The sequence below is a fragment of the Xenopus tropicalis genome, chromosome 7 (genome assembly GCF_000004195.4).
Source record: "Xenopus tropicalis strain Nigerian chromosome 7, UCB_Xtro_10.0, whole genome shotgun sequence".
In the NCBI taxonomy this organism is placed as follows: domain Eukaryota; kingdom Metazoa; phylum Chordata; class Amphibia; order Anura; family Pipidae; genus Xenopus; species Xenopus tropicalis.
This window is the reverse complement of record NC_030683.2, coordinates 78,866,678-78,882,092: the sequence shown is the minus strand read 5'-3', so window position 1 is coordinate 78,882,092 and position 15,415 is coordinate 78,866,678. Positions and strand designations below refer to the sequence as shown.

General features: G+C 39.1%; 1 protein-coding gene across 7 annotated transcripts in view; it reads left to right on the top strand.

The window, feature by feature from the left end:
• The window catches only part of arhgef12 (Rho guanine nucleotide exchange factor 12), a 105,854-nt gene that overhangs the window by 39,861 nt on the left and 50,578 nt on the right, over window positions 1-15,415 (top strand). For 4 of the 7 annotated variants that reach the window (XM_031905187.1, XM_031905185.1, XM_031905186.1 and 1 more), the window contains exons 3-4: window positions 3,389-3,480; window positions 11,168-11,224. In XM_031905187.1, coding sequence (XP_031761047.1) covers window positions 3,389-3,480; window positions 11,168-11,224 — 149 coding nt within the window. 7 annotated transcript variants of the gene reach the window in all.

Here is a 15,415-nt window from a genome sequence, read left to right as displayed (position 1 = left end):
TTGTGAGGGGACATGATTACTCTGTACAAGTACATTAGAGGGGATTATAGGCAGATAGGGGGTGTTCTTTTTTTTCCCCATAAAAACGATCAACGCACCAGAGGCCACACCTTAGATTAGAGGAACGGAGCTTCCATTTGAAGCAGGGTAGGTGGTTTTTCAGGGTGAGGGCAGTGAGGTTGTGGAATGCCCTTCCTAGTAATGTGGTAATGGCAAATTCTGTTAATGTCTTTAAGAGGGACCTGGATGAGTTCTTGAACAAGCATACTATCCAAGGCTATTGTGATACTAATATCTACAGATTGTATTAGTAGTTGTATATATATATAGTTTATGTATGCAAGTGTATAGGTTGTGTGTGCTGGGTTGAACTTGATGGGGGAGGGTGTAAGGTGCATATACAAGTCACTGTATTAGGCTAATGCCAGACGAGGCGTAGGACGGATATTTTCGGCAAGCGGAAAAGCGCTTGCTGAAAATACAGCCCTACGCCTCCTGCATGTACCTGCACCCGAATGAATGGAATACGCTCGGGTGCAGGCACATGTAGCCGAAATACACATAAAAACGCAAGACTTTCAAACGCTTGAGTTTTTATGCGTATTTCCGCTACATGTGCCTGCACCCGAGTGTATTCCATTCATTCGGGTGCAGGCACAAGTAGGAGGCGTAGGGCGAAATTCTCGGCAAGCATTTTTCCGCTTGCTGAAAATATCCGCCCTACGCCTCATCTGACATCAGCCTTACATACAGAAAAACGTTTACAATGGGAACATTTATTCCCAGATAGACTGTTTTGTAACAGCAAAGTGATTAAAACTTTTGTCACAACTTCTGCCTATGTTTGCAACCTTTGTAACTTTTATTTGTAACACAGCTCAGTATTTGGAATCATTACAAGGTGGAAAGAAAAGTCACACAATAAGGATTTAGCAGCCAGACAGGACTCTGATTGGTTGGCTTGTTTGCATGTTTAATAGTGACCAGGTAGCAGGCAGGTGACCAGGTAGCAGGCAGGGGAAAGTAGAATATTGTGAGTCGATCTCTAAGCTCAGGTCACTGACATAAGCCAAGAGCAGACTGGGCATGTGCAGTACTTGGGAGAGGCAAAAAGATGGAGAGGTACTGTGAGCATCTTCAGGGGCATGGGGCTTTATTTCTATGGAGCTTTGGTGGCTTTGGGCTGGTACAAGGGCTCAAAACACATAGCTAAATATTTCTAGCCATAGTCTTTTTTTAGACTTTAGTTCTCCTTTTAGTTAACTTTTAGTATGTTATATAATGGCCAGTTCTTAGCCACTTCTAATTGGTCTTCGTTCTTTATTTCTTATAGTATTTGAATTTTTCCATCTTCTTCTGACTCTTTTCAAATAGGGGTCACCCCAGCAGCCTAAAGCGATTACTTTGTGAGGCTACAATTGTATTGTTGTTGTTACTTTTTTATTACTTATTTCCCTATTCAGGTCCTCTCCTATACGAGTCTCTCATGCAAACTACTCCCCACAAATAATTAAAAATGAAGACCAATTGCAAATTGTCTTAAAGTGGACCTGTCACCCAGACATAAAAAGCTGTATAATAAAAGTCCTTTTCAAATTAAAAAAGAAACCCAAATTCATTTTTATATTAACACATCTGAGCCCATTATAAAGGCATTTAAATATCCCAGCTGTCAATCATATATTGCCTGCCCCGCCTCTATGCCTTGGGCATAGAGGCGGGGTAGACAAGTACTTTAACTTTCAAGTCAGCTCTCTCTTTCCCCCTCCCTCGTAGCCATCTAATCGTGCAGCCAGTGCATGGGCCTGGGCATCAGGTCCCCCATTCTGGCACATTTTGTGGTGATACAAAGCTTGCCTTAATAACAGTGTCCACAAAATGGCACCTTCCTATTTGATGTGATTGTGTAATTCCAGGACGGAAGGAAATGAGATTTATATTAATTATATAATGTAAGTGAAGTTTATTTTGCTTAACAAACACAATAGAAAATAATTTCAAATTATATCTTAGGGTGACAGGTCCCCTTTAAAATATTACTCTATATATCATACTAAAAGTTAGCTTAACACCCTTAAGCTAACTTTTAGTATGATGTAGAGTGTAATATAAGTTAATAACCCCTTTAAAGTTTTGGGGAAGGAATCATTTCAGTAAACCAGACTGGTAAATGGTAAAAAAATGACCACAAGCAAAGAACTAAAAGCTCAAAATTTAGACAAATTACAAAAATCTATATGATAAAGGTAAACATTTACATTTGTCATGGTCTCTATAATAAGTAGAAGTGGTAAAACAATATACAATCAAACCTCAATTTTACATTCTCCAGGGGACTGCAAAAAAAAAAAAAAAAATTTTTTTGGTTTGTTTTGCCAATGGCACAGTGTAGATATGAACAGAAGTGATAGGGAGCATTCCTTGAAAGACCATAATGGTCTGACAGCTGCATGGAATGCACTTATTAATGTGCCCATAAATGCACTTATGTACAGCTTCCAGTATTGTTTCATGCTGAGTACAAAGGCTAATATTTGTGTCTGTTTAGTATTGCTTTTAATTACTTAATCTAGTACAGGTATCGGACCCCTTATCCGGAAACCCATTATCCAGAAAGCTTGTCTCCCATAGACTCCATTTTAACCAAATAATTCAGAATTTTAAAACCGATTTCCTTTTTCTCTGTAGTAATAAAACAGTACCTTGTACTTGATTCCAGCTAAAATATAAAGAATCCTTATTGGATGCAAAACAATCCTGTTGGGTTTAATTAATGGTTTATTGATCTTTTAGTAGACTTAAGGTATGGAGATCCAAATTACGAAAAGACCCCTTATCCGGAATACCCTTGGTCCCGAGCATTCTGGATAATAGGTCCTATACCTGTACAGGTTTGGGACCTGTTATCCAGAATGCTCAGGACCTGGGGTTTTCCAGATGAGGGATCTTTCTGTAATTTGGATCTCCATAACTTAAGTCTGATAAGAAAAACTTTTTAATATTAAATAAACTCATTCGGATTATTTTGTCTCCAATAAGGATTAATTATATCTGTTAGGATCAAGCACAAGGTACTGTTTTATTAAAACAGAGAAAAAGGAAATAATTTTTAAAAATTAGAATTATTTGCTTATAATGGAGTCTATGGGAAATGGCCTTTCCGTAATTCTGGATAACCGGTTTCCAGATAAGGGATCCCATACCTGTACATTGACTGTACTATACAGTGTGGCCTGTGAAGGCCCATTCTACGAGGAGCACAAATCACCATATGTGGTCCTCAAATTTGGATATTGGGGATATGTTGTAAAAAAAACACAAGTATATGTTACCTGCAAATGATAAATTAAATTTCAAGGTTTATTTATACAAACTGGGTTGTTTTCAGGCACGGAAGCATACTTTATAGAGAGTCTTCTACAGACAAAAAGCAGAAAGTTGAAAGGAGTGTTAGCTCATCCCATGACTTTGATGCCACAGGTAGGTTATCTTCTCTTTTTATCAACTAAACCTCTTGTGTCTTCTGGTTAAAAAAAATTCTTTCTTTGGTACCAGTTTTTAAAAGGGGCTTTAAACCCATACAATAAATGAACGTAGACGGACTCAGAATGCTTCTTTAAGCACTGTGACCTGAAATTCAGTTGTATCTGTTTAGTGTTTTTTTTTTAAATATTAGCAATTGTACATGTCTAATACAAAGCTTTTGGCTCAACACCTGTCTCTCTAAATGTCAGAGATTCAGCAAACCAAGTGTTAACTGGCTGTACATAGACGGGTTGCTGATGCTCTGACCTTCAAAGAGTGCTAAGTAAAAGCCTGGTATTGGCAGTTTAAAGCTACTACTTAAATTAGAAATTGAATGTAAATTGCAAAAAAGTAAGTTTAATCACCTTTGCATTGGCTGAAATGCATAAATGAACAATTCAACTACTGGTTAAACTTGATGTGTACACACAAGCAGAAACAATATATAGAGTTGTTTTTCACAAGAGAAGGGTCTTAGTAAGATACTTACGGTTTTCTGCTTCTTGTAGGTTTTGGGAGATCCTGGGATAATTACACACAAGCAACAGTTAAACAAAAATAGATCTTTGTAGTTTCAGAGGCTAATTGCTTATTTGGGAAATATCACTGTGATTAATAATAAGACACAGTTTTAGACAATTTATTTTTCCTAGGCAAACTTTGGGAGATAAAATGTCTTTGCCATTGCCCTTAGGCCAGGCATTATTAAGTTTCCCATTTACAAGGAATTTAAGTATCAAAGTTCTCAAACTAAGTGCAGTCTGGCCTATTTGTGGTGAGTAGATGGACTTACTTAGGCCAGTATTTAAAATATAATGAGTAAGAAGGTATTTAAATATCAAATAAGTTCACTGGGCCAGGGATCATTTAAAATGGAGTGTGGCAAAATGGAAGACTGTTCTATGGTCAGACGAGTCACGATTCGAAGTTCTTTTTGGAAATCTGGGACGCCATGTCATCCGGACCAAAGAGGACAAGGACAACCCAAGTTGTTATCAACGCTCAGTTCAGAAGCCTGCATCTCTGATGGTATGGGGTTGCATGAGTGCCTGGAAAGGCAGCATCAATCCAGAAAAATATATTCAGGTTCTAGAACAACATATGCTCCCATCCAGACGTCATCTCTTTCAGGGAAGACCCTGCATTTTTCAACAAGATAATGCCAGACCACATTCTGCATCAATCACAACATCATGGCTGCGTAGGAGAAGGATCCGGGTACTGAAATGGCCAGTCTGCATTCCAGATCTTTCACCTATAGAGAACATTTGGCACATCATAAAGAGGAAGGTGCGACAAAGAAGGCCCAAGACGATTGAACAGTTAGAGGCCTGTATTAGACAAGAATGGGAGAGCATTCCTATTCCTAAACTTGAGAAACTGGTCTCCTCGGTCGCCAGACGTCTGTTGAGTGTTGTAAGAAGAAGGGGAGATGCCACACAGTGGTGAAAATGGCCTTGTCCCTACTTTTTTGGGATTTGTTGACACCATGAAATTCTGAATCAACATATTTTTCCCTTAAAATGGTACATTTTCTCAGTTTAAACTTTTTTGTTCCGTGATTTAGGTTCTATTCTGAATAAAATATCAGAAGTTGGCTCCTCCACATCATTGCGTTCAGTTTTTATTCACAGTTTGTTTAGTGTCCCAACTTTTTTGGAATCCGGTTTGTTTGTGTGTGTGTATATATATAAATATATATATATATATATATATATATATATATATATATATATATATATATATATATATATATACCTTGAAAAAGGTCCCAAAAGGGACCGAAACGTCGGTTGTACATGCAATTATAATACACGAGAGATTTTTTGAAACACAAAGACCCTGGCTGTTCTATTTTGATATTTATATGATATCCCGTGCACAGGGGCAGCTGCAGAGCACACACACACACATATATATATATATACATATATAATGTGTGTGTATATATGTGTATATAATTTGTGAACATGTGACAATAACTTTGCCCAAGAGCAGTAACCCATAGCAACCAATAAGAAGCTTGCTCCCACACAGGTGACCAGCAAACGCTACCTTCTGATTGGTAGCTATAGGTGATAAGAAGTGTAGTAAACTTTGTTACTGATGCCCCTTAAATGTGACTTGCTGTTACTGAAAAAAGAAGGAATTCTTCACTAAATCAAAAAGAAATTGTCATGGACATCAATGGGTTTCTGTTTTGTATATTATTATTTATTTTTTTTAACCTTGTTTACGCAGCTTAAACTAGAATTGTTTTGCCACATTTTACCACACTAGTGGGTGAATGATTTAGCATGATTTCAGGAATCAAGCTTTGGTTTAAATTAATTACTTATTCTTTATAAAGCGCCAACATATTTTGCAGTGCATTACAGTGATTATGTATCATTCATAGCAGTGTTGTCCAACTGGCGGCCCGCCCCCCCTCTGTGTGGCCCCCCACCTGTCTTGCTGCTTTAATAACTTACCTTTGTGTAAGCTTTAAATGGGTACCAGTACTGGCCCCCCATGCATGGTTAACACCTCAGATTCAGGCTGTATACCCCCTGTATTGTTTAAAAATGTTATCCCCTGTGTTGTTCACACCTTTTAATCCCTACATTGTTCATCCCCTGCATTGTTCACATCTCAGGCTCAGGCTGTAATCACCCACATTGTTCACCTGGTCACACCTCAGACAGACTGTAGGAGCAGTAGAAGCCCAAAAATAAACCCTGCACACTATAAAAAGAACATATACTGAGGTGGTACTGCAATTAAAAGTTTTTTAATATATAGTTATTGAGCAGTGGCAGCATTGTGTCACTGTAGGCTGCCTCTGTGTGCTATACTCTGCTTGCTCTATGCTGCCTGTGTGTGCCATACACACAGGCAGGGTAGGGAAGGCAGAGTATCGCACACACAGGCAGCATAGGGCAGACAGAGTATGGCACACACAGGCAGGGTAGGGAAGGCAGAGTATGGCACACACAGGCAGGGTAGGGAAGGCAGAGTATGGCACACACAGGCAGGGTAGGGAAGGCAGAGTATGGCACACACAGGCAGGGTAGGGAAGGCAGAGTATGGCACACACAGGCAGGGTAGGGAAGGCAGAGTATGGCACACACAGGCAGGGTAGGGAAGGCAGAGTATGGCACATGCAGGCAGGGTAGGGAAGGCAGAGTATGGCAGGTTTTTGCTGTACTACCACCATTAATATGGCTATGGTCATGCGATAACATGGGTGTGGTTTCAACTGGGTGTGGTTTTAAAAAAGGGAGTGGTCAAAACTAGCTTCCATTATCGGCCCTCCACCACGGAGCCCGGAAAAATTCCGGCCCTCGGTGCCACAGAAGTTGGACAGCACAGATTCATAGCATTTCCAGTGGAGACTATTGCAGAAGGTAAAAAAAACTTATTTGTCCAGAGTCTTGATTATTCTTTGTCTATAGGACAAACAGAGGTTTGTGAACATTTTTAAAGGTACATAGGGAAGACAGAGTTAGATAGGCAAAGAGGTCCACAGTGAGGCCCAGGTTACACAGAAAATAAATACGTTTTACTTTAAAGTTCCATCATCTTTGATGTGCCCGCTGTCACATAAGATCATGAACTTTAGGGTGGAGGGCTGGTAAATTTTACACAGAAATCAACTACAGTTTATCTGCAAGGGACTGCCCCAACTGAATTTCTTCTTCTCTCCAAGCTGTTATTTGTTTCCCCTCTGTCACATCTTACTTCTAGTGCTCTGTGTCATACTAATATCAAAGGATTTTGCCTGATGAAAGTATATACCATTCTAAGCAATTTTCCAATATACAGTGATGAAAAATTAATTCTGTGTTTTTAAATTCATTTATCAAAACATTATTTGACAAATTCTCTGCAATTCTCTGCTGATTCTGACTGTGTAACAGAAGCTAGCTGATTATCAAACCTGTGAATGTAAGTTTTGGCTGGATGAGAACTGGAAAGAGACAGATATTTAGAATGTGACATGCAGAGAAAGTTCTTTTGGTTTAGTTTTTACTAATTTATCTTTATGTGTTAGATAGGGCAATGGCTGCCTTAACTTTATCTGTAAATCCAGCCCTGTGCCATGGAGACTAGGATAGAGGTGCTTTGCCACGTGAAAAAAGGCTTTGAAAGAGGGGGAGGGAATGCTCCATTCAGGCAAGAATAGAAACCATACTGCATTATGGATTTTAATGCAATACCTTTTGACCAAATATACACGTCGGGGAATATTCCATTTTTGCACTTATGTCTGGTTGCATTCCCACTTACCAACTGCATTTCTAACATCTTTCCTTTTAGTGTGATGGTACACTAAACGCTGTCAGGCAGTTTGAGCACAATGTTTTTAATAGGCCAGTACCCCTTGTTTTACATAAGTTCAGTGAAGATCGCTTTACATAAGTTCAGTGAAGATCGCTTGTGCTGAACATACTTTATCTGTTTTGTTATGTATTCAATATTTGGTCCTTTCAAGGCAGATAGGTGAATGTTGCACATCTTATTGTACTAGATGTTACCTGAGCATTGGGAATCTAATTATCTACCTTACAAGGACCAAGCGAGCATCGAGTAGCCTCAGTTTCCCTGTTTAGCTCAACAAATAACTTTAAGATTGAATTCACAGAGGGGTGCCCTCTGCACTGCACTGCACTGCAACCTTTCTCTAGAACAGACTTAGACTTGAACATGCACAAAATCTGGAAAATGTTATTGTGTGAGGTAAACATGCTGAGGGACAACTGACTAAGGCATGGGACTTCCACAGACCGGTGCATTTTTTTGCATAAAGAAGTACCAGCCTTGTAAAACCGTAACATACTGGCACAGCCCCCACCCTATTGAGTTTGCCTTTCCTTGTCCTTTAAACACTTAATGCTGCATTTTTCATGGTATGCAAGAGTAATGCACCAATGTGCATTCTTCTGAAAACTGCCTCTGAGTTCACTTTGTGAATCTATTGCTCCAGGCTTTTTGTACAGAGAAACAATAAAACAGACTTTTCATTGTGTTTGTCCATTAAAAAAACAAATATATTGTCTTGAATGTTCTTGAAATGTATTCAGAGACCATTTTAAATGTATACAAATTATTTCATTCTTGTACAGAAACTTAAAGGGGGTGTAAATCCAAAATAAAATGTTGCCCTGTGATAGGATGAAAGTCTAGGCAACTTTCCAATATGCATTTATTGAATTGTTTTTATTGGTTTTAAAGTGATTTGTAAATGTAATTATTATTATTATTATTATTATTAACATTTATTTACAAAGCGCCAACATATTCCACAGCGCTGTACAATAAGTTGGACATACAGAGTAACATAAAAAGCAATCAATAACCCATACAAGAGGTAAAGAGAGCCCTGCCCAAAAGAGCTTACAATCTACAAATCAACAAAGCAGAAAGGGACATACTGTTTTTCAATTATGTCTTTTGAAACAATGTACCTGGAAGGGGTTGTTCACCTTAAAATTAACTTTTAGTATGGTGTAGAGAGCAATTCTGAAACAATTTGCAATTGGTCTTCATTTTTTGTGTGGTTTTTGAATTATTTTGCTTTTTGTTCAGTAGCTCTCAAGTTTGCAATTTTAGCAGCTATCTGGTTGCTAGGGTCCAAATTACCTTAGCAACCAAATAGTGGTCTGAGTGTGACATTGGGATATAAATAGGAAAGGGCCTGAATAGAAATAAAAAGGAATACAATATAACAATAAAATTGTAGCCTCACAGAGCAATAAATGATTTGGCTTCTGGGGTCAGTGACCCACATTTGACGGCTTAAAGGAGTTGGAAGAAAAAGGCAAATAATTTAGTAACCTTAACAAATCATAAATGAAGACCAATTGAAAAGTTGCTAAGAACGGGCCATTCTATAACATACTAAAAGTTAATTTAACGGACAAGGAAAGGCTAAGTCACTTGGGGGTGCCAAAATGTTAGGCACCCCCAAGTGACTTTAATCGCTTACCTTGTACCCCGGGCTGGTGCCCCTGTTCGGAGAAAATTGCACCAGCCCGGGGTAACTGTAGTGAGTGCTTCCTCCTTCCTACTCGCACTGCCGGCAAATTCCCGGGACAGTCGCATACGCAGTAGAGTGAAAAGCCGACTTTATAGTTTAAGTTCGGCTCATTCACTCTACTGCGCATGCTCACGCGAGCGAAGCAGGAAGGAGGAAGCGCTCGCAGCTACCCCGGGCAGGTGCTATTCTCTCCGAACAGGGACACCAGCCCGGGGTAAAAGGTAGCCGATTTGGGGGTACATTTTGGCACCCCCAAGTGACTTAGTCTTTCCTTCTCCTTTAAAGAAGAAGGAAAGGGGGGTGCCAAAATGTTAGGCACCCCCAAGTGACTTAGATCGCTTACCTTCTACCCCGGGCTGGTGCCCCTGTATGGAGAAAACAGCACCAGCCCGGGGTAGCAGCGATCGCTTCCTCCTTCCTCTTTCGCTGCGCGCACATGCGCAGTAGAGTGAAAAGCCGAACTTTAACAGAGAAGTCGGCTTTTTCACTCTACTGCGCATGCGCCGGACTCTGAGTCCAGGGGAAAGGGAGGCGGAAAGAGGAAGCGAATCGCCCCAGGTGCCCCGGGCAAGTGACTTAGCCTTTCCTTCCCCTTTAAAGGTGAACAACCCCTTAAAGTCTTTTAATCAGCTGACTTTTGCTACATTCAAAAGTCATTACCACCAGGGCAGAGAATAGAAAGGGACAGGCAGATACTGCTTTTAGTTGCATTTGGATATACAAGTAACATTATAAATTTGTAATTAATCAAAGTGTTACGGACACTTTTCTATAAAATCCATGGGAAGGTTTCCGTATTACTGGGGGAGATAAGGCTCCAATTTTTTTCTGATTAAAAATGCAGCCAAGATGCCCTCCCCCCACCCCCCCCCCCCCCCCCCCCCCAGCATTAGTTACCTAAGGCAACACTCCAACATAGCTAAAGGTGGCCATATATGGGCCAATATATATGGACCAATTTGGCAGCTTATCTTTCCGTGTATGGGCACCCTCGACTGACATCTGGCCTGAAATTGGCCAGATCTCGATCGGGTAGACAAAATCCTGTTAGTCACAATAGGCAGGAGGTGGCAAAATGCTTCCATAGGCTCCAGTAGAAATTTAAATTGTTATCGGCCTACTGCACAGTTTCCTATAGTAGGACCACACTGCCACCAGACCTCAATGACCAGAGGAAACCGTGCAGTGTCTGTAGTGCTGTCCCATTCCCAAACTACAGGTACCGCTGGACTGGGGGACAGCATGAGGCACAAATATGTAGGTGTCCAAACTCCCCAGCAAAACTTACTTGTTCCAATCTGTAACTTTTGATATGTGCAATAAAATCTTGGCTTAAAAATTCTTTGGAATGTGCCTTGATGCTTACTTACTACTCCCATATAAATAGCACACAGTCTAATTAGTGCAGAAACAAGCACATATATAGGCTATTTCTTTTTGTTTGTTGCTGCGGCTGTGTCTGCCTGTTGGGTGGCACAGTTTGCTCTTCTTGCACGGTCTGCATCTGGATGCATTTGTGTGTGTGGTTTTTTTTTTTTTTTTTTTTTCTGTGCGCTGTAACATTATCCATGTTGTCTGCATCTTCTGTTCCCTTACCTCTTCTTCTCTCCCGCTGTTGTGCAGAGAGCTCGTCCAGGAAGACAAAGTCTACTTGGGATGAGAGTAGACAAGAGACTTATGGTAAGCCCGAATGGCCAGTACAGCTTACTGCTGCCTGCATGTGCATTGCTGTGTTTCTAATCCTTTGTGCAGCTGCATGGCATTCTTGGCAGTGGGTTGTAAGAACAATTGGTGGAATGTAATGGTGCAGGTTTTCTTATTCATAGCAGCTCAGCATTTACTGGGCAAATAAAGATAAAATCTTCCTCTATCAACCTCTATCATTTACTGGATCTGGGCAATACATTGTATGTAATTAAAGCATAACTTTATAGCATATTCTTCTACCCTTTTGCCCAATTTTGTGGTTACAGGCTATTGCCATATACAGTACTTTGCATTTTCCACTTCAGTCACCAGCCTGCAAACTGCAGTTTTATTCAGCAGTTACCCAGTTTGGAATTTCAGCAACTATCGGATTTCTAGTGTCCAGTTTAATCTAGCGACTAATCAATGATCGAGAGACTTAAAGGTGAAGAGGCTCTGCATAAAAAAAAAAAGATTAGTAAAGTGTAACAGAAACTATCAAATTGTAGCCCCAGCAGAGCACTAGGTTGTTGGATGCTAGGTTCAGTGACCCCCTTTTGAAAGCTGGATAAATGCAAAAAATGAAGGCAATTAATTAACGGTGGTCCGTTAAAAGATTATAATAAAGACATTCTGTAACGCTAAAAAGTTAGCTGAAAGTGAACTACCCCTTTAAATGTAAATTATTGCTGTTCTAAAGTATTTTGATATTATAGAAAGTTTCTTATATTTTTCTACACACAAATGGTGTGAAATGACCAGCCTGAGACCCTTGCAGCCTTTGGTATGTAATCACTGCATATAACACAAGCTTACCTGGAATTTTCCTGCTTTTAAATGTGCACTGTTCACCCTAAATCCTTGGTTAGGCATTGTGCAGCTTTTGTGCCATCAACTCAGTTACATTCTGTGAGCTGCAAGATGTAACAGAACTTTGGATGCCATTTACTGATAAACACGCTGCAGCAGTTAGTGTAGCTCAGTCCCATGTATCTTACACTAAAACTGAGTTTTACCATGGCTTTATTTGGCAATTAAATGACATGCAATGCTGGAACTTAAAATGAAAAGTTGGCCATTTGATGAGTAGCGTGATCGTGTTTTTTTTTTTTGAGTGAGCTACCCCTTTCAATAAACAAAAGTCAGCACTGGAACTTTGCTTACCAGCCCCAAAGCAGAATGAAAAAAGAAGCTTTAGATACAACTCTAGGCAACGGAAAAAGAACCTCTTTAATAGTCTGACTCCGGCTAGGAGAACTCAGTAAATATTTTCACAAAGACATTAGTGGTACATTAAAAGCAATACAAATATGGAAGAATCATTAATTGTGATGGGTGCTCATTAGAAACAATCTGGGAGCAATATGTTTTTACACTGTAAGTCCTCTGCATATGAAAAAGTAACTACTTTAAAGGAGAAGGAAATGTAAAAACTAAGAAAGCTTTATCAGAAAGGTCTAAGTAAATACAGCCATAAGCACTCACAGAAAAGTTGCACCGAGTCCTCTATCAAAAGAAACACAGGATTTCTTGTCTGCTTTTTTTGTAAACATGTTCTTGGTTTTAGACTTCCTTTCTCAGATGATTCCGGGGGCCAGAGCCTGTGCAGTTCTGTTCTATCTCCCCCACCCTTAGAAATGTATGATCTGGGCTACAACAGCTAAAGCTGCAGCAGGAAGCTACTTAAAATGGCAGCTGCATTTTTAAACAAACTGAGAAAACTTCTAGGGCTCCTTTCTTAGGTATGGTAATGCTTTCTGCAGAATAAATATAGTGTTCTATTTGTATACACTGTGATATTTGGAAAGCAGTCTGTATGTCTTTTATTACTTTTAATTGAAATAAAAATATTGAAATAAAAAATATATAGTGTTCTAGGTGGCACTAATGTGGTGAATCTATTGGCAGTAAAATGCCAAAATTACTTTCTCATTCCTTCTCCTTTAAGTCATAAAAACAGCAGATTAATGTATTTTGGGAGTGAATGATACTAAATAGAGTGTTAATTCACATCCACACAAGATTTTCCAGACACTAGGCTAAACATGGGCTGGTAATGTGCCATGTTACTCCATCACATTATAGTTCTACAGTATGACTTGAGGTCAAACATACGAGTACAATTGCAGTTGTATTTGTGTCACTATATGCACTTTTCACTATTGGAAGTTATTGACTTAAGTTAAAATTTCTCCTGAAGGCATAGGATTCCTCTCTCAAAAATGTTGTTGCCAATACTGCGCATTGGCAGTAACTGTGTCTCTTTTAAAGGTCTTTACCACTTTTGGGATGTTTTAGTCTTTCTGCTCAAGGTTTGTCAGGTTACCTTGGGAAGTCCTAATTACCAGCAATATCAGCATTAAGTATTCTTTGCCACTGCATCTTTGCTTATGTTTTTTCATGTCACAAAAAATATAATCTTCTGTCACAATTTGTCTTAAAAATCGGCATGCTTTCCCTAATACTTATTTGTATTTGAAGTTCACTCAACTGGAACTTCTTAGGGAATGTGACTACATTTTGTTCGGAAATGTCTATATCAATAGAAATAATTGCATATTTGGCATATTTTTTGTTCTATTGATGTGGAGAGATTGTGTCATTTAGGCAAATAACTTGTGTTTATGATGTTTGAAGAACAACTTTTGTCCTTAAAAAGCTCATTGGTGCAAATGACCACACACCCCATATAGAAGACTGGAATCCAAAACTAAGTCTGTAGTACGCAACTACTAATTTTTTTGTGAATTTATATTTAGAGGTCAGTTAATTTGGTTTATTGTTCTAATCCTGAGTTTCAGTCATTCAAACTTGTGACATTCTACACCATTGGTCTAGTTGACTTAGGTTTAAAGAACATGTTGTGTCGGCATATTAAATAGAGAAGCAATGGTATTTATTGAATGGTGTTTATGTAGAGTGCAACCTATGCTGTTTTACACTTAAAAATAAATGCTCAAGTTACCATGTTGTTTTCTTTTACAAAGACATTCTTTGTAGACCACAATAACAGTAGAGATGGAAAAGACTCTTTGCTTTAGCTTACTTGAGAAGTCCTAAAGCTGGAAATACTTTGGCCAATTCCTATGCTGGCAGTTGCAAGACTAGTTCACATATGACCGCATCACCCATCCGTTTTATAATTGCTGTATCCTATTAAATGCTCTATTATAAAAGTGTTTGTATGCTCAAAATGAGTCTGGGCAATATGTCACTCTGATGTTTGGAGATTGAATTTGGCAGTTTCAGCAAGCTTTGGAAAGGGTCAAACTAAAGTTGATTGTTTGGTCCCAGCCATGGAGTAGTTGTTAATGTATGTAAGTCACTTTTTAAAGCTCAAGTGAAACTACAGCTGAACATTGGTCAGCTACATCAAAGTCATAGTTATAGGAACTGTTCACATTATTAACCTTCAAATTATTTGTTTTGTTTATGGGAATATAGAGGACTGCTGTAGAGATATATGCAGATTCCCATGCTCCAGTGATTCCCCCCCAAGCCTTAGAACAAAGTGCCCTATGAAATTCCAACACTTGTAAGTGGTGCTCATATGCAGCTTTTGATTTAGGCATGTGTATGAAGTCATGTGCAATGAGTGCACCACAGTTATCATTATTATTGTTATTGTGGTTTTATAAAGCACCAATGATTTCTGTGGAGCGTTTCAATAAATGGGTCTATACATTGAACATGGTGATTACATACACTATACAACCAATAGCTGAAACAAGAGGTACAGATGACCCTGCTTAAAAGAGCTTACAATAATTAATTCTGTACTGGTGACTTGGGATACAGCATGGGCTCCATTAGGCTGCTAGGACGGGAAGCAGTGAAATATTTTTCTGGTACTTGAGTTGCTCTTTCAGCTTTCAATTTGCTTGTGTTGCTGATGGATTGTATTAAGTGTGTACCAAATTATTTTGTTTTACTTATTTGTGTTTATGTCCAAGTACATATATTGGTTTATTTTTTTCATTTGACTGTAGGTGTTACCAAGTAAAAGGATATATATACGTTTCTGCCTCTATTCATGTTTCTCCCCCCCCCCCCCCCCCCCCCCTTCCTTATCACGCTTTTTGCATTTTGTTGAATTGCTCTCCTGTATTTCAAAGGAGTCCTTGTTTCTCTTGGCCTGAATTTTACTTCTTCTAGTGCATCTGACTATTTAGTTTTTTGCTGTCT